This window comes from Stenella coeruleoalba (genome assembly GCF_951394435.1).
Source record: "Stenella coeruleoalba genome assembly, chromosome: 13".
Lineage (NCBI taxonomy): Eukaryota > Metazoa > Chordata > Mammalia > Artiodactyla > Delphinidae > Stenella > Stenella coeruleoalba.
Window position 1 is genome coordinate 31,126,025 of NC_137159.1, and position 23,512 is coordinate 31,149,536.

Below are 23,512 nucleotides of genomic sequence, written 5' to 3' on the forward strand. Positions count from 1 at the left end.
AAGCAGGCCCAGCCTGCCGTGTTCCTTTGTTGGGATGGAAAGGGAATGGAATCTTACCAGTAAGGTGAAAAGGGCTGGAGAAAATACCAGGGACGGGCCCACCCTTCTCCCTACAAAAGCCTAACACTAGAAGGGAAGAAAAGAAATGCACCAACAAAGAGTTTAAGATAGTAGTTCCCAGCTTTTTCAAATATGAAGCATTTTTTAACCAATCCACTTTTTAATTTTTAAATTCTTGACATTACAGAACTAAACTGAAATTTATTAACATTCCACTCTTACATTTCTTATCGACAAACAGAAATAAAATTCATGACCCAAAAACCCAAAACTAAAAACAGGGAAAAGCTTATAAAACTAAATATGGATCCCAGCATTAACAGCTGAACAGAGAATGTGATTTTTAAATTCTTAGCGGATGATAAAGTTGTGTAGAAACCGAACACTTACAAATTATTTAAAACCTGGAATCACTGACCAGAAATTACACAGTTGGATCATGGGAAAACAGCAGAAAGGGGTTATGAGGGAACCTACACTGTTCTAGCTGCACCCCATGCCCTTCTCAGAGGAAAGCCTGGCATTGATTAGATATTGGGCCAGACTAATACTGGCAGCAGAACCAGTGATAGTAACCTGCCTACCAGAAGAGCCTTCCACTGGGTTAGCAATTTTGATCTGGGCCCCGGACATCTGGCGGATCTCATTAATGTTGGCGCCTTGGCGCCCGATTATGCAGCCAATTAAGTTATTTGGAATGGTGAGTTCATGGGTAGTTTGAGTAGATGCATCCAAACTTGCCCAATAGCCTTTCACCTCTGGAGAGCTGGAGTCAATTCCGGCGAATCCGGTCCCGCCGTGCATCATGGCAAAGTGAGACTGTTGTCTTGCCACCTGGTTCAGCTTGGCCAGATCGAGCGGAGAAATGGTGTGTTGTCCTTGAATCGAGTAGGCATCTAGAGGTGGTCCCTCCAGGTCATGGGTGGCGTGAGGGTAGCCAGCAGCGTCGCTGCACCGATCTTGACCGCCCGCGCAGATCACTGGAGAGCTGGCCGGCATGGGCTGGTACGGAATGGTCATGACTCTCCCTTGCGGAGACTGGGAGAGCGTCTCCAGCATGACCAGGCAGATCTGCTTGACACACTCGGTGACAGACTGCGGCACGCCAGCAATGGTGATGGCCCGCTCGGTGGAGTTGGGCAGCATATCCCCCGCCACCTGGACCTGGGCCCCGGTACTCTCGCGGATCTCTTTGATCTTACACCCGCCTTTCCCAATCAGGGAGCCGCACTGGGTGGCCGGCACCACCAGCCTCAGGGTGACCGGGGGCCTGCTGGCCGCCGTGCTGTTGGTCATGGAGCTGTTGATATCTTCTTCCAGCTTGTCGATAATCATAGCGAAGGCCTTAAAGATGGCATTGGTGGGGCCGGTCAGAGTGATGATTCTCTCCGGGCAATTCCCCTCCGAGATGTTGATCCGCGCGCCACTCTCCTCGCGGATCCTCTTAACCGACTCCCCTTTCTTCCCAATGATGCTTCCTACTTCCTTTCCGTGCATAAGCAGCCGAATGGTGAGAGTCACATTTAGTCCACTTTCAGTCACACCGGCATCCATGGCGAGCGGCGGGCGGCGTTCGGGGGAGTTGGGCTCGTTACGTGGTCAAGTCTTTGGTGGCTGGCTGGGGGAGGGGAGGTGTAGGCCCAAAACTGCCGGCGCGAGGCGAGCGAGGGCCGCGGGAGCGAGCGGGCGAGGGCGGGAGGCCGCGGCGTCGTCGCAGGGGCGGGCGGCGGCGGCGGAGGGGGCGAGCGGGGCCGGGAGCGGCGGGCGGGCGGGTGGGCGAGGGCGCGGCGGTGGCGACTCCGGCGGCAGCCTCGGCGGTCTGGGCGGGGCGGGAAGCCCGCTTTCAACCCCGCGTACCCTCTGACCCCGGAAGTGCTTGCTGCGCAGGACCCCTTGAAAAAAAATGAGGACCCATCCTTTTTAGGTCACAAGATTGCGCCAACCCCCATAGAGTAGTTTTTAAAATACACTTTTAACAGCCTAGCATTGAAAAGAAAGCCCCGGTAGGCAGAAGCTGTGAGTCCGGCAAAGTTTTAAAACGAACATGTATTTTATTAACCCCAGAGGCGCCGGCAGATGTTTGGAAACGGTAGTGTTCTGCGCGGAGGCGACACATTATTTTCCCGCCCTACAAAAGCGGTTTAAGCGCGGAGCGACACGGGCAGCCCCGGCGATAACTGCAGGCGGATGCTAGGACGCCGCGGATTTAAAACATGCGCTCGAGGCGGCCAGAGCGCGTGCGTGAGGGTGTGGGGAGGACGGGAGGGGCTGCCGCGGTCTTCCGGGGGGGAGGGGCGGCGAGGCGAGGCTTGCGGGGCGGGCGCCCGCCCGGGCGGGCACGTGGGGCCCCTTCATGTTCGGCGTCGGGGCGCCCCACGCCAGCCCCCACCCCCGCCTCGGCCCCGTGGCGGTGGTCGGTTGGGAGAAAGACCAAAACCCACCACGCGCCGCTGTCAAAGTCACGGCTCTGCTCATGGTTTCTGGGAAGTGCTAGAAACATGGCCATAAAGAGAATGGCGTCCATTTACATAATGCTTTGTCTGCATTTTGCAACTCTTTCGTTAAACCTGCAGAACCCCCACCTCCTGCGCGGTGTCGTTTTAGTCGCTGCCGCCTCGTCAGACATTTAACACAATGGCGTGCATTTTGGGGGACCGCATTTACCCCTGCTCTGGGGAGCTCCTGCGGTTTTCCCTGCGCGAGTTACTCTCCCGCTGCTGCTTTTCGGCCCTTTCCCCGCTCGGTGCAGCCACGGCGCCCACGCTCTCCGGGGGCGGCCCCCAACAGGGCCCGCCATCTTGGAGGGCCTTTCTTGCCGTGTGTGGAGCCGCGCGTTCCTCCCGGTAAAGAAAGGTCTCTGGGGCTCTTGGGGCGCCAGTTGTGATTTCTGCCCCTTCTCCTTTCCTTCGGCTGAGCCAGACAGAAAAGGCCGAGTGCACGGGGTGCTTTAGGATCCTTCAGGGAAAGCGGCTAACGTGGCGGTCCTTCCCTCCCCCCCTTTCTTCCCCGTGGGGGTGGCCGCCATGTTTCCTGAACACAAAATGGCGACACGTGGCCTATATTCGTCGCTAACGAGTCGGGCCGAAAGCTCTAGAACGCGGCCGCCCCCCCATTCCCCCCTCCCGTCCGTGAGCCGGGGCCTTCCCCGCGCAGCGAGTGCGCTGACCAGATTGGGATGAAACCCCGCAGGCTGGTCGCAGCCTCAGCGGGGGAATTTTAATACATTTCTCTCGTTAATTTGAAACGGGAACGCAAATAACTGTAAAACATAGTCATCATACCGAGTCTCTCGCTCATTTCGTTTAATAATGGATGGAGGGGGGCAGTACCAATGCATAATTTGGGCACTCAGTACCAAAACATTTAGGAATCACTACTTGTAAAGAATGAGATGGGAAATTATTTCTTTCCTAGACTTCTAGAATAGGCTATTGTGCTAAAGAGGTAAAGAAATGGTATTATAAAGCTTCTTTTAAAAGAAGGCAATTTCCATGAAGCGACTGGGATGCCTATGAGTTGGCCAGTGAACCTCAGTTTGCCGTAGTTGTTGACTTGGAGGCTAGAAGGGACAGACATTTACTGTGCATTTACCAGTGCCAGATCCTGTGTTAGCCATTTTACTGCATAATGTCTTTAATTTTTACAATGACCCTGTGAGGTACGTCTTATCTCTCTTTTTTTTTAGCAGATGAAATCACTTAGGCCAGAGAGATGCAGTGACTAATTCAAGGTCACACAGTGTTGAGGATGGAATCCAGACCTGATACAGTTATTGGTGAGCACATTTCCGAATTTTTCTCTAAGTCAGGGTTTTGAATTTAAATGCTATTTGGACGTTTAGGTGGGCTTGTTATTTCAAGGAATCCCTCAGGTAACTTTTTGTTGCATAGTCACCCCCTGTTTGTATCTTTTTGGGGATTCCCAGTTTTTCCTGGTGTGAGCTATGCCTGTGAGGAGCTCAGAGGCTATTTTTTTTTTTTTTTATGAGTTGCCTGGGTGAGGATAGAGAGAAGTGATTCAGCCCTGCATAAAGGCACAGGTATCTGTCAGTCCAGCCTGGTCTGTGGCGCATTTGAGTCTACCTGGCTCTGTGGGAGTAGGCAATTTCTCTGACTCACTTGCGTCCTTCAGCTACCCATGGGCATGACTTTTGCCTTCCCCATCCCAACCTCCACCCAGGTAAAAATAAATAAATTTACTCTGGCACCATGCCTCTATTTCTCTGCAGATATTGACAGAGCATGACAGAGTGGTAGATAAGTCATGGTCTGTGGACTTTTCAGTTCAATGTAACAAATAACTTGTGGACCAAGCAACAAATATGTGCCGAAACAGGGCTATGCTTGTATGGGTATTAAGAGGTGGAGAGAAGGGCTTTTTGCTTCCTTTAACTTACACTAATATTGTATATTAGACTTTCCAAAGTGCTTTCATATTACCTTAGGTAATCCTACAAACAACTTTAACAGGTAGGTACATAACAGCAGCAACGACAGTCATAGCACTAGGTGCTTACTCTGAGGCAGGCACTGTTTGAACCTTTATTTCGTGTGTTAATTCAGTGGTTCTCACATTTTTAAAAGCAAACCACCATGAGAAGTATATTTTATGTAATTGAAACATATATGCACACATATAGATAAAGGAAACAAAATTTTTGCAAAACAGTACTTATTCATACTACATGCAATGTACTCTGGTAAATTCTGTTGTCTTCTTTACATTAAAAAAAAAAGAGGCACACATCACACTAAAGGATGAAAAACCCATTATTAGGTTGTGACCATTATGATTAATCTACACATTTAAACCTCACAAATCCTCCTGAGTTGGGGGTGATGTTATTTCCATTTAAACAGAGGTACAAAGAGAAGGATTTATCTAAGGTCACACAGCTGTTAAGTGGTAAAACGAAGATTTGGATCGAGGCAATTTGAGCCCAGAGCCTATATACTTAACCACTAAGGTAGACCGTCTGTGGTCTCTTGAGAGGGCCTTATCTTGTAGAGAGACAGTTGATCTTAGTAAATGTTAAAAACTTAGGAGACAATAAAAGGACTAAATTGCATATAATCAAGAATTATCCTGATTCAAAGCATTCTGGTCCTCTAAATCTGTCACCTGTTTCTTTTCCCTAAAGAAAATTTTACCCACTGGGTCTGTCTTCCCAAGACTGCAATTTTAAGCCTTTTTTGGCAGGCATATTTTTTTTTTTTAACATCTTTATTGGAGTATAATTGCTTTGCAATGGTGTGTTAGTTTCTGCTTTATAACAAAGCGTATCAGCCATACATATATCCCTATATCTCCTCCCTCTTGCGTCTCCCTCCCACCCTCCCTATCCCACCCCTCTAGGTGGTCACAAAGCACCGAGCTGATCTCCCTGTGCTATGCGGCTTCTTCCCACTAGCTATTGGTATTACATTTGGTAGTGTATATATGTCCATGTCACTCTCTCTCACTTTGTCCCAGCTTACCCTTCCCCCTCCCCGTGTCCTCAAGTCCCTTCTCTAGTAGGTCTGTGTCTTTATTCCCATCCTGCCTCTAGGTTCTTCATGACCTTTTTTTTTTTTTAGATTCCATATATATGTGTTAGCATACGGTATTTGTTTTTCTCTTTCTGACTTACTTCACTCTGTATGACAGTCTTTAGGTCCATGCACCTCACTACAAATAACTTAGTTTCGTTTCTTTTTATGGGTGAGTAATATTCCATTGTATATATGTGCCACATCGTCTTTATCCATTCATCTGTTGATGGACACATAGGTTGCTTCCATGTCCTGGCTGTTGTAAATAGAGCTGCAGTGAACATTGTGGTACATGACTGTTTTTGAATTATGGTTTTCTCAGGGTATATGCCCAGTAGTGGGATTGCTGGGTAATATGGTAGTTCTATTTTTAGTTCTTTGAGGAACCTCCATACTGTTCTCCATAGTGGCTGTATCAATTTGCATTCCCACCAACAGTGCAAGAGGGTTCCCTTTTCTCCACACCCTCTCCAGCATTTATTGTTTGTAGATTGTTTTTTAATTTTTATTTATTTATTTATTTTATTTTTGGCTGTGTTGGGTCTTCGTTGCTGTGCGCTGGCCTTCTCTAGTTGCAGCGAGTGAGGGCTACTCTTGGTTGCGATGCACGGGCTTCTCATTGCGGTGGCTTCTCTTGTTGCGGAGCACGGGCTCTAGGCTTATGGGCTTCAGTAGTTGAGGCACACGGGATCAGTAGTTGTGGATCACAGGCTCTAGAGCGCAGGCCCAGTAGTTGTGGCACACGGGCATAATTGCTCCGCGGCATGTGGGATCTTCCTGGACCAAGGCCCAAACCTGTGTCCCCTGCATTGGCAGATGGATTCTTAACCACTGCGCCACCAGGGAAGTCTCTAGATTTTTTTGATGATGGCCATTCTGACTGGTGTGAGGTGGTACCTCACTGTAGTTTTGATTTGCATTTCTCTAATGATTAGTGATGTTGAGCATCCTTTCATGTGTTTGTTGGCAATCTGCGTATCTTCTTTGGAGAAATGTCTTTTTAGGTCTTCTGCCCATTTTTGGATTGGGTTGCTTGCTTCTTTAATATTGAGCTGCATGAGCTGCTTGTATATTTTGGAGATTAATCCTTTGTCAGTTGCTTCGTTTGCAAATATTTTCTCCCATTCGGAGGATTGTCTTTTCGTGTTGTTTATGGTTTCCTTTGCTGTGCAAAAGCTTTGAAGTTTCATTAGGTCCCATTTGTTTATTTTTGTTTTTATTTCCATTTCTCTAGGAGGTGGGTCAAAAAGGATCTTGCTGTGATTTATGTCACAGAGTGTTCTGCCTATGTTTTCCTCTAAGAGTTTTATAGTGTCTGGCCTTACATTTAGGTCTTTAATCCATTTTGAGTTTATTTTTGAGTTTATTTTTGTATGGTGTTAGGGAGTGTTCTAATTTCATTCTTTTACGTGGAGCTGTTCAGTTTTCCCAGCACCACTTATTGAAGAGGCTGTCTTTTCTCCATTGTACATTCTTGCCTCCTTTATCAAAGATGAGGTGACCATATGTGCGTGGGTTTATCTCTGGGCTTTCTATCCTGTTCCATTGATCTATATTTATGTTTTTTTGCCAATACCATTCTGTCTTCATTACTGTACCTTTGTAGTATAGTCTGAAGTCCGGGAGCCTGATTCCTCCAGCTCCGTTTTTCTTTCTCAAGATTGCTTTGGTTATTTGGGGTCGTTTTGTGTTTACATACAAATTGTGAAATTTTTTTGTTCTAGTTCTGTGAAAAATGCCATTGGTAGTTTGATCGGGATTGCATTGAATCTGTAGATTGCTTTGGGTAGTATAGTCATTTTCACAATCTTGATTCTTACAATCCAAGAACATGGTATATCTCTCTGTCTGTTTGTATCATCTTTATAATTTCTTTCATCAGTGCCTTATAGTTTTCTGCATACAGGTCTTTTGTCTCCTTAGGTAGGTTTATTCCTAGGTATTTTATTCTTTTTGTTGCAATGGTAAATAGGAGTTTTCCCTTAATTTCTATTTCAGATTTTTCATCATTAGTGTATAGGAAGGCAAGAGATTTCTGTGCATTACTTTTGTATCCTGCTACTTTACCGCATTCATTGATTACCTCTAGTAGTTTTCTGGTAGCATCTTTAGGATTCTCTATGTATAGTATCATGTCATCTGCAAACAGTGACAGTTTTACCTCTTCTTTTCCAACTTGTATTCCTTTTATTTCTTTTTTGTCTCTGATTGCTGTGGCTGAAACTTCCAAAACTATGGTGAATAATAGTGGTGAGAGTGGACAACCTTTTCTTGTTCCTGATCTTGGTGGAAATGGTTTCAGTTTTTCACCATTGAGAATGATGTTTGCTGTGGGTTTGTCATATATGGCCTTTATTTTGTTGAGGTAGGTTCCCTCTATGCCCACTTTCTGGAGAGTTTTTATCAGAAATGGGTGTTGAATTTTGTTGAAAGCTTTCTCTGCATCTATTGAGATGATCATATGGTTTTTCTCCTTCAGTCTGTTAATATGGTGTATCACATTGATTGATTTGTGTATATTGAAGAATCCTTGATTCCCTGGGAAACCCCCCTTGATCATGGTGTATGATCCGTTTAATGTGCTGTTGGATTCTGTTTGCTAGTATTTTGTTGATGATTTTTGCATTTATGTTCATCAGTGATATTGGCCTCTAGTTTTCTTTCTTTGTGGCATCTTTATCTGGTTTTGGTGTCAGGGTGATGGTGGCCTTGTAGAATGAGTTTGGGAGTGTTCCTCCCTCTGCTATATTTTGGAAGAGTTTGAGAAGGATAGGCGTTAGCTCTTCTCTAAATGTTTGATAGAATTCGCCTGTGAAGCCATCTGGTCCTTGGCTTTTGTTTGTTGGAAGATTTTTAGTCACAGTTTCAATTTCAGTGCTTGTGATTGGTCTGTTTATATTTTCTATTTCTTCCTGGTTCAGTCTCGGAAGGTTGTGCTTTTCTAAGAATTTGTCCATTTCTTCCAGGTTGTCCACTTTATTGGCATATAGTTGCTTGTAGCAATCTCTCATAATCCTTTGTAATTCTTCAGCGGACATATTTCTTTAATCTCTCTGTGTCTGAGTATCTCCAGGACTCTTCTCACTTTCCCAATGAAGTCTTCTCTTTCCCAGCTCTCAGCACTGCCTGCATCAGTCTTACAGCCCCTCCCTTGGGTAGCCCACATTTAGGCTGTTGATGAAATTGTAATGTGTCTTGGTGTTGATAATGTGTTGTAAGGGCCTCAGGTGCTTTGGGTGACCCTGAGATCTGGCAAAGAGGGTACTGGACTTGAGAATTGGTGGCTCTGGCCCCTAGCTCCAGCTCTGCCACTAACTAGCTTTGAGAGTTCTACAATTCAGTTCATTTATCTGGGCCTCAGTTTTCCCATCTGTAAAACAAGATTAAATGCTCTCTAAGGCCGTTTCTAATTCTGTCCAGGGAGTGATGCTATTTGATGATCTTGGTTATTTATCCCTGGTAGGGGGGGTTGGGTAAATGTTTTGCTCACTTATGGTAAATTCTCCACTCCCTTCCTCAGACCTACCTTATCTTGCAGATATGTGAGTGAATTCCACACCACCCATTTTACAGATGAAGCCACTGAGATACAGAGCAACTGACTAAATAGTCACCACCCCACTCCTGGATCCTCACATGACACTTCTCCCAGGTTGGTTAAAGGGTTTAACAAGGTTGGGAAGGTGAGTCAGGCTTACACTTTAGAAGTTGAACCACAGTATTTTTGCTTCCTCTTACCACATTGGCATGTTATATAAAACTTTTCAAAGTGTTATTTAATCATCACAGTCAACTTTGCCAGGGAGATATTATTATGCCCATTTTATGAAAGAACCGTCTTTGGATCAGAGTAGTAGAATGACTTGCCCAAGGTTACACAGCTTGTTAGGACCTGAGCTAGGCTTCTTGACTCCTAGTTGTGGATTGTTCCTTTCCTTGGCTTCTGATGTTTGTGGCACTGACTTTAACACATGGAATAACTTTATCTTAAATTCAAAGAGCTTTCTATCCAGTATTTATTTTTCTGTCCCTGAACATCCAATTCACTTATGTTAGGTTACTGACTCTTTTGGTTCAAGAGACTCTCCTCTCTCTGGTTCTTTAATGTTTACATTTATGGGTTTGGGAAGTGGTAGGAATGAGACTAGGTTCCCTGGGGGCAGGAGCCACCTTTTCCCCCCCGCCCCAACCCTACCTGGCCCAGCAATTATCCTGTAGCTTTTGAAATTTGTCCCATCAGCATGCAGCATTTTTCCCCCAAACATGGTTTCTTTTCCTCTTTGCCCTTCATATTTAGCTTCCCATTTCTCTTTTATTTAAAATTATTGTAAATTAAGAGGACCTTTACCCTATTTCCAGGATACTAGAGAGTGAAGTTTAGAAACATGTCTTACCCACTGTGGATAGTAACAATTTGACCTCATATGCTGATAACCCTGTGCTGCTGTTAGGGGGTCGCTACTTGGTTTCCTCAGAAACAGCAGAAATATGTTGGTGTGCTTTACAGAAGTGACCAGGATATACAGCAACATCCTTGGCCTAAGTTCTCCCAGTTGGGCAAAGCATTGCTCATGTATTCCTCAGGGTCATTTTAACTAAAATAAGGCCTGGAGAACAGAGTGCAAAGAAAAGTTAAAAGGAAAATGAGAACAGAATGCAAATGCAAAGTATAAAATGAGAAGAAGTGGGAAAAGGTAAGTAAAGCAAAGAGAGAAAAGGATAGGGCAGAGGGGACTTCCCTGGTGGTCCAGTGGTTAAGAATCCACCTTCCAATGCAGGGGACCAGAGCTCGATCCCTGATCAGGGAACTAAGAGCCTATATACTGCAGGCCAACTAAGCCCATGTACCATAACTGGAGAGCCTGTGTGCTGCAACTACAGAGCCCACACGTTCTGGAACCTGCGTGCCACAATTAGAAGCCTGTGGGCCACAACGAAGTATCCCATGTGCCACAACTAAGACCCGAAGCAGCCAAAAGTAAATAAATAGATATTAAAACAAAACAAACAAAAGAAGAATAGGGCAAAGATGAGAATACAGAATCAGTGGAAGGGAGGTGAAGAGAGCAATCCAGAGGTCCATTAGCTTCTCGTATGGTGTGGGACAAATCAAGGAAGAGCAGCTAGTGTGATAACTCCTCCTGATCTGATTTTGACCAGCACATATCTTTTCTTATCCTCTATTTCCAGTGTCAGGTAGGGGAAATTTCTGTTTCTGCTATCAATTGGGGATGTGAAGAGATGCCAGTAATTTTATTTTATTTTCTTTCTTTTTTTTTTTTTTTTTGTATTTTGGCCATGCTGAATGGCATTGCGGGATGGTTCCCTGGCCAGGGATCAAACCCAGGCCTCTGCAGTGAAAGCACTGAATCCTAACCCCTAGGCCGCCAGGGCACCCCCTGTTTTATTTTTATTGACGTATAGTTGATTTACAATGTTGTGTTAGTAAGAAACTGGTATAAATATGTATACATTCTTTTTTATATTCTTTTTCGTTATGGTTTATCACAGGTTATTGAATATAGTTCCCTGTGCTATACAGTAGGACCTTGTAGTTTACCCATTCTATATGTAATAGTTGGCATCTGCTAACCCCAAACTCCCAATCCATCCCTCCCCCACCCCCACCCCCCCTTGGCAACCACAAGCCTGTTTTCTGTGTCTGTGAGTCTGTTCCTGTTTTGTAGATAGGTTCATTTGTGTCATGTTTTAGATTCCACATATAAGTGATATCATATGGTATTTTTCTTTCTCTTTCTGGCTTACTTCACTTAGTATGATAATCTCTGAGTCCATCCATGTTGCTGCAAATGGCATTATTTCATGCTTTTTTATTGCTGTGTAGTATTCCATTGTGTATATGTACCACGTCTTCTTTATCCATTCAGCTGTCGATGGATAGTGACGTTGTTTCCACGTCTTGGCTATTGTGAGTAGTGCTGTTGTGAACATAGGGGTGCATGTATCGTTTCGAATTACAGTTTTGTGTGTGGATATATGCTCAGGAGTGTGATTGCTGGATCATATAGACGCCAGTAATTTTAATATTAGCTTCAGTTCACCTGATTTATCAAGGAAAATATGCTACAAAAATCACGTAAGGTATTCTGGGTCAAGTTTCATGTTATTCTTTCATTCAGCAGACACTTGATTGTTTGATATGTTTCAGACACTGAGGCTATAAAAATTAATGAGATATTGTCCTTGCCCTCAAGATGTCTATGGTCTGGAGAGGTAGACAGAGAAGTAAACAGATTCACAGTATAATGTGTTAAAGTATTGGGATATGAGTAAGCTGTGGTGCTTACCAACCTGTGGTGTTACGGGTTCAGAGGAGGGCCCTTGATTCAGCCTTGGAAGGGATCTGGGAAGGCCGCCTAGAGAAGTTGTCATTCAGGCTGAGTCCCAAGTTGGCAAATTGCACGGTGGAGGGCAGGGAAGGGTATTCCTCCCAAAGGCAGAGAGCTCAGACCTTTCAGAAGTTGTAGCCATTTCATGAAGACATGAAGGATGTTTGCATGATCCAGTTTTTGGTGATTATTGTTCTGCTTCAGAAGTGTAGATTATTGAGACATGACTCTGTTCGCTAGAGCACTGGTCCCCAACCTTTTTGGCACCAGGGACTGGTCTCGTGGAAGACAGTTTTTCTACGGATGGGGTGGGGGGGAATGGTTTCGGGATGATTCAAAAGCATTACATTTATCATGCACTTTATCTCTATTATTATTATATTGAAATATGTAATGAAATAATTATACAACTCACAATAATGCTGACAGGAGGCAGAGCTCAGGCGGTAATGCGAGCGATAGGGAACAGCTGTAGATACATGTGAAGCTTCGCTCTCTTGCCCGCCACTCACCTCCTGCTGTGCTGCCTGGTTCCTAACCAGTACTGGTCTGTGGCCCGGGGGTTGGGGACCCCTGCGCTAGAGCACGGAAGGTTAAAGTACTTATTTTGTAGCAATAATTCTCTTTTAAGGTGAAGACACTAGAAATCGCACTTCCTATCTAGAGATTTTAAGGACAAAATGTAAACAAAGTACAGCCTATGAATTAGCAAATAATTACTAACCCTTTGTACGGTAAAAGCAGCTACGATAGGCAGCATATCCCTTTCTCATCCAACTTTTGGATTTTATTGTGTTCTGCTTTGTTTATAAGGGGGTGTGTGTGGAAATTTAGGGTCTTTGTTTAGCTGCTTAGGATGTTTGAGTTAGGAAGGAGGAAAATGAGTTGAAGAATAATTGCTACTTTATGGCAGAACAAAAGAAATACATTTAAATAGCTCATTTCTCTGATCCCACCTACTGAACACAAGTAAGACTTGGTCGGGGACATTGTTTCAGAGAGACAGTTACTTCAACCAGATAAAGCATTTACTCAACATTATTCACTGTGTAAAGTCTGCTGTGTCCATATTAAGAGCATTGATTTTGTTTTTTGAGATGCAGATATAGCTGCATTAAACAGAAACCTTATGTGTATTCGTTGGACAATACTGGGATTTTACCTAGATTAAAAGAAAAAGTGTTATGTGTGGATTAGGGAGGAATGCTTAGAAAATAGTACATAGATTCAGTGGTCATTTCTTAGTCATCTTCTTGATCTCTCAGTAGTATTTGACACTTCCTCCTCACACACTAGTTTCACTTGGCTTCCGGGATGCCACTCCCTTGGTTCTCCTTCTACCTCAGGAGCCCCTTCTTCTCAAACTCCCACGTACCGCCCCGCCCTTTTGGCTGTTTTCTTATCTCCTCAGCCTCCAATGATGGAGTACTCAAATCAGTCCTTGGATCACTTCTCTGTCTACACTCATTTACTAAGTGCTCTCTTTTAAGAATTTAAATATCATTTATATCCTGAGAATTCTCAAGTATATATTACCAGCTTGAATGTCTTCCTGTGAACTCAGGACTCTTCTATTCAGCTGCCTACGGGATATCTCCACTTGTGTATGTAATAGCTTCTTTTTTTTAATTAATTAATTTATTTTTGGCTGTGTTGGGTCTTCGTTGCTACATGCGGGCTTTCTCTAGTTGTGGTGAACAGGGGCTCCTCTTCGTTGCAGTGCGTGGGCTTCTCATTGCGGTGGCTTCTCTTGTTGAAGAGCATGGGCTCTAGGCACACGGGCTTCAGTAGTTGTGGCTCGCGAGCTCTAGAGCGCAGGCTTGGTAGTTGTGGCACAAGGGCTTAGTTGCTCTGCGGCCTGGGGGATCTTCCTGGACCAGGGCTCAAACTCGTGTCCCCTGCATTGGCAGGCGGATTCTTAACCACTGCGCCATCAGGGAAGTCCTGTAATAGCTTCTTGAACTTAAAATATTCAAAACATTAATCCTGGAACTTCTCCTCTCAAACCTGTACCTCTGGCAGTTTCTCCCCGTCTCAGTTTCAGTTATATTGAGGACTCTCCCTTGACTCTGTTTTTTCTCTTTCTCTCATCATCCAATCCACCAGCCAGTCCTGTGAGCTCTACCTTAAAATGCACCCAGGGTTTGAACACTTCTTACCCCCTTCCCTGCTACTATTGGAACAGCCTTCTAAATGTTCTTCCTCCTTTTGCTCTTGGTCTCCCCCAGTCTAATCTTTTTTTTTTAACATCTTTATTGGAGTATAATTGCTTTACAATGGTGTGTTAATTTCTGCTTTATAACAAAGCGTATCAGCCATACATATATCCCCATATCTCCTCCCTCTTGCGTCTCCCTCCCACCCTCCCTATCCCACCCCTCTAGGTGGTCACAAAGCACCGAGCTGATCTCCCTGTGCTATGCGGCTTCTTCCCACTAGCTATTGGTATTACATTTGGTAGTGTATATATGTCCATGTCACTCTCTCTCACTTTGTCCCAGCTTACCCTTCCCCCTCCCCGTGTCCTCAAGTCCCTCCTCTAGTAGGTCTGTGTCTTTATTCCCATCCTGCCTCTAGGTTCTTCATGACCTTTTTTTTTTTTTTTTTTAGATTCCATATATATGTGTTAGCATACGGTATTTGTTTTTCTCTTTCTGACTTACTTCACTCTGTATGACAGTCTTTAGGTCCATGCTACACTACACTACCTCACTACAAATAACTTAGTTTCGTTTCTTTTTATGGGTGAGTAATATTCCATTGTATACATGTGCCACATCGTCTTTATCCATTCATCTGTTGATGGACACATAGGTTGCTTCCATGTCCTGGCTATTGTAAATAGAGCTGCAGTGAACATTGTGGTACATGACTCTTTTTGAATTATGGTTTTCTTAGGGCCCCCAGTCTAATCTTAACAGTGACCAGTATAATCTTGTTACGTGTATATCACATCATACCACTCTGCTGAAAACTATCCACAGGGTCCCAATCAGATTAAAAACTAAGGTCCTTCAAGTGATCTACAAGGCTGCATGGGATCTTCAACATCACCCTCTCCCAGCTGCTCTGACCTCATCATCTATCACTTTCCCTTTGTGCTCTGGCCACACTGGTCTCCTTGCAATTGCTCCAACATGCCAAGCCTTGGGACCTTTGTAGTTGTTTTTTCTGGAACACTTATTCCAGATGTCAATGTGGCCTCCTCTGTTACCTCCTTCAGGTTTCTGCCCAACTGTCACCTAATCTAAGCATTCCTTAGCCATACTATTTAAAGTAAAAGCCATCTCCTGCTCTCTGCCTTCCTTGTTTCCCTTCCCTGCTTTATTTTTCTCCACAGAACTTATTACTATTTGACATACTATTCATTCATTCATTCATTCATTCATTATTTAGATATTTTGAGTGCTGCCTACTGTGTGCCAGGCACTGTTCTAGGAACTCTCTACTATAGTTTATTATTTGTCACCCATGACTAGAATGTAAATTTCATCCACTTTGTTTTGCTCATTGCTATATCCCCACCTCCTAGAACAATACCTAGCACATAGGAGTTGAATGAATAAATTTATTCTTTTTTTTAATTTATTTATTTTTTGGCTGTGTTGGGTCTTAGTGGCAGCATGTGGGATCTTTCTTTGTGGCGAGTGGACTCTTCATTGTGGCGCACAGGCTTTTCCCTAGTTGTGGCACATGGGCTCCAGAGCGCGTGGGCTCAGTAGTTGCAGCATGCGGGCTTAGTTGCCCTGTGGCATGTGGGATCTTAGTTCCCCTACCAGAGATTGAACCCACGTCCCCTGCATTGGAAGGCGGATTCTTAACCAGTGGACCACCAGGGAAGTCCCAAATTTATTCATTTTTAAACAAAAATGTATTGAATAAATAGAAGGTTGTGTACCAGTTAATGAGGGAAAGATCTGTATGAACAAGACATTGTTCCTGCCCTCAAGTTGCTCACTCTAAAAAACACTTACTTTGAACTGTGCTCTCTAGCAGGATAAAGTGATACATCATTTTGGAATTGGGGAGGTAAGAACTGGTGTGCAGGGGTATGGTATGGATATCTTCAGAGATGAAGTCCTGCTTTGTTAGGCTTATCAATAATTTGCACTGTTTCTGGGAGGGCAGGATTGATGATAGCTCACTGCATTACTGGCTTTTTGGGTTACAACATCTCTTCTTACCTTGTTAGAGCAAGAGTTTCTTAAAAATCCCATTATCAGTCTTGGTTCTTTTTAACCTTCAAGGAACCATCTGTCATAACCACTTCCTCTCAGGCTTAGAGAAGAAGTTTACTATCTTTACCTTCCTCCATATCTGAAAGTTCTTTTCCAGAGACCCTGGACATCCACTTACCAGCTGTACGGTCGTGAACCTCTCTGAACCTCAGTTTCTGTGCTTGTCAAATGGAGATAATGATGAATGATACCAATCTTACTTCTTGTGAGGATTAAGTGACTAAATAATCTACTGGTTTTGAGAACAGCAGAGTGGAAAGGGGAAGGAGGTAGAGAACAGTTTTTTAAAAATAGTATATATCTGTGCTTTATTTATTTTAAAAAATATTTATTTTTCTTTTTGGCTACGTCAGGTCTTAGTTGCAGCATGCGGGATCTTTGTTGCAGCGTGTGAGCTCTTTAGCTGTGGCGTGTGGGCTCTGTAGTTGTGGCACGTGGGTTCCAGAGCATGTGGGCTCTGTAGTTGGGGCACGTGGGCTCTCTAGTTGTGGCGCGTGGGCTTAGTTGCCCTGCGCCATGTGGGATCTTAGTTCCCCAACCAGGGATCTAACCTGTGTCTCCTGCATTGGAAGGCGGATTCTTTTTTTTTTTTTTGGAAGGCAGGACCACCAGGGAAGTCCGATCTGTGCTTTATTTTGAAAAATACAATAAGCGTGTGTTTCTTTTCTAATGAGAGTAGTGAAGATTCTATTTTTTAAAAACAGACTTTAATATATATTTTTTTATAGAGTAGCAGGTTTATAGAAAATATTTCCTTGCCTCTCCACCCAGATACTTACTGCTGTATTACATGAGGGAAATGAAATACTAGAACCTCACTGCAGGCTGCCCAGTGAGCTGGTTGGTATCTAGGTAGGAAAGCAACCATTTCCCTTTAGGTGAAATTAGAACTCAGGAGGTAGTAGTATTTGAGAGTCTCAAAGGGATTGATGATGATGATAATGACAACAACAGTAATAATGGTAATGGGGAACCTTGATGAACAAGGCCCTGCGCTAAGCACCGTATATGGATTGGCTTATTTTTAACAACGTAACCATATGAAGCTGGTACTATGGAGAAGTAGAGCAGCGTGGGAGGAGGGAGCATAGACTCTGAGGTCAGACCTCCTGTATTGACATCTCAGCTTTGCCAGTAACTAGCCATGTGGCCTTGAATAAGAAGACTGTGCCTCATTTTCCTCATCTGTAAAATGGGGGTACTAAGGTACCAGCCTCATAAGGTGTTTGTGATGATTAAGTAATGTAAGCCATGTAAAGTGCTTAATGTTGCGCTTGGCACATAGAAAGTGCTCACCAGATGTCAGCTGTTATCATAATCAAAATACCTGTTATTCTCATTTAACAGATGGAGAAATAAAGACTTAGAGAGAGGTAAGGTAATTTGCTTAAGTGATACAGCAAATAAATGATGGAACAGGAATTTGCATTTCAGGCCGTCAAACTCCAGAGCTCTTGTTCTTAACCTTTACACTATACCACCCGTCATGGGTTAAGAGGAGGAGACTGGACCCACAAGAATTGCATTTTGGGTTTGGACCTCTCTAGCCTTTATTTGTGATCTTAAATATCTTATCACTATAGCATGTACTTGGTTATTCTCTGAGTTGACTCTTTCCTAGATCCAAAGAAATGAATGAGTGATGGGTTAGTTGTAGTCTTCCCCTGCTAGGGATTGGGTGTTCCTGGCCAGGACAAGGAAATGGAGCTAAACAAATACGCTTGTTCTTCCCAGCGCTCTTTGGACCAGAAGTAGGGGCTTGTCTGGTCTCATTTGTTATTATGATTGTTTCTTCTTAATGCAACTGGTAATGATGAGAAACAGAGGAAGCAGTATACACATCGAGCACTTTCTGTGTGCCATGCATTTTACATGGATTATCTCATCATATCCTTAAAATAACTATAAAGTAGTAACTCTTATCCCTATTTTATAGAAACAGAGAGGTTAGGAAACTTGCTTAAAGTCACGGTAAGTGGTAGAGCTGGGATTTGAATAAGCAGTCTGGCTCCAGAGTCCATGCTCTTAACCTCTGCACTCTACTGCTTCTATTTCTCTTTCACCTGTGTAAAGTACGTAGTGTGGGTCAGTAGCATGGGACTTAGGAGGGCCAGTCCTACTGAAAAATTGGAAAACTTTACTGGGCTAGGAATGAGGAGGCCTGCAATCTTGTCTTGACCCTGCCACCAACTTGCCACATCTAGGACTTCACTTTTCTCAGCCTGTTGTCCTCATTTATTAAACAAAGGGGTCGCTCTACATGGTCTCTGAGATGGTCCTTCTGACTCTGATATTCTGTAATTGATCATATGAAGTGACGAGGATAATACCTGCTCAGCTCCTTGATCTGGAGCATTGGTATTTGTGAGGTTTTAGGGAGCCTGCTTTGTGCAAAGGAAGATGATAGATTTCAGGGCAGAGAATGAGCTGCCTTCCTGAAGAAGGTAGAACTGGGCTTTTTTTTGAGGCTGGTTGCCAAGGGAACCTAGCCTCTGGCCAGCAGCAGCCAGGAATGCTTTGGTTGAGGGTTGGGAACAGATAACTAAAACAAGCAGCACATTTAGGTTTCACTTTCCACCCCCACTCCCATTCACCACAGCTACCTGCTAGTTGTGTACACTTTCTTTGTTAGGCACTGTTTTAAGTACTTTATAAAGTATCATATTATTTAATCTTCATAGTAATCTTATGAGATGGGTACTATTATTGTTCTAAATTTACAGACAATAAGAGTGAGGCAAATAGAGTTAACTAATTTGTCCACATTTACTTAAGTGGAAAGTGGTATCAAACCCACTAAGTTGTACTGGCTTCTTGGTCGGAGCTTGAAAAAAAATGCAGAGGGAAAACTCTTTAGTTATTTATTAGTGGTTTTTGTTTTGTTTATTTGTTTGCATTTTATTTAATAGAATGACAGACACTTGGAATTGGAAAGGGCCTTTGAGGTAATACAATCAATCTCCTTGTCTCCAGACTTCCGTTCAGTTACAGAATTGCTTTATATAGTCCCCTGACAGATGATCATTTAAATCAGGGGTCCCCAACTCCCAGGCTGCGGACTGGTACCAGTCCTCGACCTGTTAGGAACCGGGCTGCACAGCAGGAGGTGAGCAGCGGGCAAGCAAGCGAGCGAACCTTCATCTGCTGCTCACCATCGCTTGCATTACTGCCTGAACTATCCCTCTGCCACCTTCCTTTCGTGGAAAAATTGTCTTCCATGAAACTGGTCCCTGGTGCCAAAAAGGTTGGGGACAGCTGATTTAAGTTATTTTTGAATACTTCCATTGCTGGGAAGCTCATCATTTCTTGAGGAATCCCATTATAGTTGTTTTTCTTTTTCTTTTCCATTATGGTTTATTACAGGATACTGAGTATAGTTCCATGTGCCATACAGTAGGACCGTGTTGTTTATCTGTTTGTTTTTTTGTTTTGTTTTGTTTTTTGCGGTACGTGGGCCTCTCACTGTTGTGGCCTCTCCTGTTGCGGAGCACAGGCTCCGGACGCGCAGGCTCAGTGGCCATGACTCATGGGCCCAGCCATTCCGTGGCATGTGGGATCTTCCCGGACCGGGGCACGAACTCGTGTCCCCTGCATCGGCAGGCGGACTCTCAACCACTGCGCCACCAGGGAAGCCCTGTTTGTTTGTTTTTAAATTTGGCTGCGTCAGGTTTAAGTTGTGGCATGCAGGAGCTTTCGTTGCAGTGAGTGGGCTTTTCATTGTGGCATGCGAGCTTCTCTCTAGTTGTGGCGTGTGGGCTCCAGAGCGCGCGGGCTCAGTAGTTGCACCACACGGCACAGTAGTTTAACCCGCGGCCTCTGGGATATTATTAGTTCCCCAACCAGGGATCGAACCCGTGTCCCCTGCGTTGGAAGGTAGATTCTCAACCACTGGACCACCAGGGAAGTACCCTGTGTATCTGTTTTATATATAGTAGTTTGTATCTGCTAATCCCAAACTCCTTATTTATCCCCCTCCACCACCTTTCCCTTTTGGTAACCATGAATTTGTTTTCTATATCTGTGAGTCTTTTTCTGTTTTGTAAATAAGTTCATTGGTATCATATTTTAGATTCCATGTGTAAGTGATATCATGTGGTATTTGTCTTTCTCTTTTTGACTTCACTTAGTATGATAATCTCTAGGTCCATCCATGTTGCCAAAAATGGCATTATTTCTTTTCTTTTTTTTTACAGCTGAGTAATATTCCATTGTGTGTATATGTACCACATCTTCTTTATCTATTCATCTGTGGATGGACATTTAGGTTGCTCCCATGTCTTCGCTACTGTAAATAATGCTGCTATGAACTTTGGGGTGCCTGTATTTTTTTTTCATTGTCCAGAAAAATTTAACAGGTTTATATATAATTGTTATAAAATTGAACTGCTGAAACTTGTTTACTGAAACATTTTGACTTGCATTAATGCTTTATGTCCCCGCATTTATACGAAAAATTCACACACAAATGAAAATGGAAAAATTGCCAATACCTGATTTCTGCCCCCTATTTTTCCACTTGCAATCATATACTTAGGTACCTTTTGACCCCATGGGGAAAAAAAATCTAATGTTCAGAACTACCAATAACAGGAAGAAGAGAAATTCTTTTTTTGAAGAAAGAAGTATTTCCCATCAGAGTGAATTCTTAAGGGTGTTTTCCACGTATGCGGCGTGCTAGCTGGATGTCGCTTGGCATAATTGTTACACGTTTGGCATGGATAGCACACAGGTTGGTGTCTTCAAAAAGCCCAGCCAGATAGATCTCACTTTCCTCCTGCAAAGCACCAGTAGCTGCACTCTGGAAGCGCAGATCTGTTTTGAAGTCTTGAGCAATTTTCCGTGCCAGATGCTGGAAGGGAAGTTTGTGAATCAGAAGTTCAGTAGACTTCTGACAACGTCTGATTTCGCTGAGTGCCACGGTACCAGGCCTGTAACGCTGAGCTTTCTTCAGCCTTCCAGTAGAGGGCACACTCTTGCAAGCGGCTTTTGTAGCCAGTTTCTTTCTTCCTTGGTGCTTTACCACGGGTCGATTTGTAGGCAGCCCGCTTTGTACAGACCTCCTTACTTACCCCACTTCTCCTTCAGCTGGAGCTTGGCTGCCTGTATCTTTTCAAATTAGAGTTTTCTCCAGATATATACCCAGGAGTGAGATTGCTGAATCATACGGCAACTCTATTTTTAGTTTTTTAAGGAACCTCCATACTGACTTCCATAGTGGCTGCACCAATTTACATTCCCACCAACAATGTAGGAGGGTTCCCATTTCTTCATACCCTCTCCAGCATTTGTTATTTGTAGACCTTATTAGTGATGGCCATTCTGGCTGGTGTGAGGTGATACTTCATCGCAGCTTTGATTTGCGTTTCTCTAAATAATTAGCGACGTTGAGCATCTTTTCATGTGCCTGTTGGCCATCTGTATGTCATCTTTGGAGAAATGTATGTTTAGGTCTTCTGCCCATTTTTTGATTGGGTTGTTTGTTTTTCTGTTATCGAATTGTATGAGCTGTTTGTGTATTTTGGCAATTAAGCCCTTGTTGATTGTATTGTTTGCAAATATTTTCTCCCATTCTGTAGATTGTCTTTTCATTTTGTTTATGGTTTCTCCCATTATACTGTTGAGTAGCTCTCACTAATAGAAAATTATTTCTTGTTTTGAATTGAAATCTAATTGAGGTATCTTCTCATCAGTTATAGGCCTGTCTCCTGGACCCATACAGGGTAAATGTAATCCATCTTCCACATCCAATCTTGTGAATGTTTGGAGATGTTCTTCCTGTTTATAAGGAGTATTTGCAGTTTTCTCATAGCATCTAAACTTGGCTTTCAGTTCAGATTGGTCTGCACAAAAGCATTCTCTGTCTCTCACTATTTGTAAGTGCAGCCTTGCAACAAATTATGCTTCACTTCTTGTGATTAGTTAGCACAAAGTGTGGACCCTTCCCACATCCTTGGAGAATGGATGGTTAGTGAGCTGAATCTATACAGTTCTATATGAGCCTGGAGGGTTTGCAGTTCCCTACTCAGAATCTCTAAGACATCAGGCTGCTGCCCCGTACACACTGTCAGAGATCACAAAATGGCTGGAAGTTTATCCGGGCACTTGATGAAACTGCATTTACTTCATCAGGCCACTAGGTGATGTACAACTCGCAAACCCAGACTGCCAGGGACGGTTGTGTATAGGACAGTTTCTGTTTGTACGTGGAAATGCCATCAGAAGTCACTTGGTACAATTTCACGAAAAGGTTTTCTTAGGGGGAGGGAAAACATGTCTTGCGTATACTTTGTCTTTCTCAGCTTTGTTCCAGTTTTAAATATTAATTTGACTAGGATACTTTGAGTGATTTTCTTAGACAAAGGGACATGGATGGTCCATTTATTTATTTACTTATTTATTTGTGTGTGTGTGTGTGTGTGTGTGTATATCTTCATGTATGAATGATATCTTGGCTGGGTTTAGGATTTTTTCTTTTTTTTCCTTTTTGGCTGTGCCACACGGCTTGTGGGATCTTAGTTCCCCAACCAGGGCTGGAAGCTGGGCCCTCGGCAGTGAAAGCACAGAGTCCTAACCACTGCACCGCCAGGGAATTCCCAAGGATTCTTGAATAGTAGTCCTAGTCTCTACAAAGTATGCAGCCTTGTACTGTCCAGTTTCTAGTAATACAGATGAAAAATCCACTGCCAATAGGTTTCTCTTTCCTCTGTAAGTAATAACCATTTCTCTTTGAAAGTTTGTAAATTTTTTCTTCATGCTTAGTGTTTCATCATGATAGGCTTAGGTTTGATTTAAAAAAAAAACAAAACTCTGCTTGTCACTTGATAAACCTTTTAGACTTAAAAACTTAAGTCTTTTCTCAGTTCAGGGAAGTTTTATTGCTTTCCTTCTGTTTCCAACCTCCTTACTTTATAGATGAGGAAACTGAGCCCAGAAAGATTAAGTGACTTACCTAAGGGTCACTCAGGTAGTTAAAATGAACCTCAAGCAAATAACCTGACTCCTTTAATGAGGTACACTTTCATTGTATTGAATATTGCTCTAGTGAGAGAGCCATTATGAACTAATTAGAAATTTTTTAGTGAGACAGGAATTTTTCCAAGGGGTCATGAATAAATGAAGAAGGAAGAGGAGATGATAGAATTCGTTAGGATTAAAATATGGCCCATATGAAGGACTGCAAAATTCAGAAGTTCACCCCCACCCCCAGTATCCCAGTTATTGGAGATACCCCAAAGCTCTAAAACTTAATAAAGCCAGGAAGTTGATTGAACATTTGGAGAATTAGATATTTAGTTGTCAGAAGTTGGATAAGTGTGGTCATGCCCTGTTATAA

At 43.4% G+C, this 23,512-nt stretch overlaps 1 protein-coding gene and 1 long non-coding RNA gene across 11 annotated transcripts in view; one reads left to right on the forward strand and one right to left on the reverse strand.

Moving 5' to 3' along the window:
- Positions 1-200: 200 nt before the first annotated feature.
- On the reverse strand, positions 201-1,847 carry PCBP1 (poly(rC) binding protein 1). The gene has a single exon (XM_079940996.1). The coding sequence runs from the start codon at positions 1,612-1,614 to the stop codon at positions 544-546; it is 1,071 nt and encodes a 356-aa protein (XP_079797122.1). The 5' UTR covers positions 1,615-1,847; the 3' UTR covers positions 201-543.
- A 507-nt stretch (positions 1,848-2,354) lies between these two features.
- LOC307195983 overlaps positions 2,355-23,512 on the forward strand; it is a 77,404-nt gene continuing 56,246 nt past the window's right edge. For 8 of the 10 annotated variants that reach the window (XR_013831005.1, XR_013831006.1, XR_013831007.1 and 5 more), the window contains exons 1-2: positions 2,355-3,835; positions 9,130-9,243. This is a non-coding gene — a long non-coding RNA (uncharacterized lncRNA). Of the gene's footprint in view, positions 3,836-9,111; positions 9,244-23,512 lie in introns of all 10 variants that reach the window. The other 2 variants (XR_013831012.1, XR_013831004.1) reach the window with 2 other exon arrangements.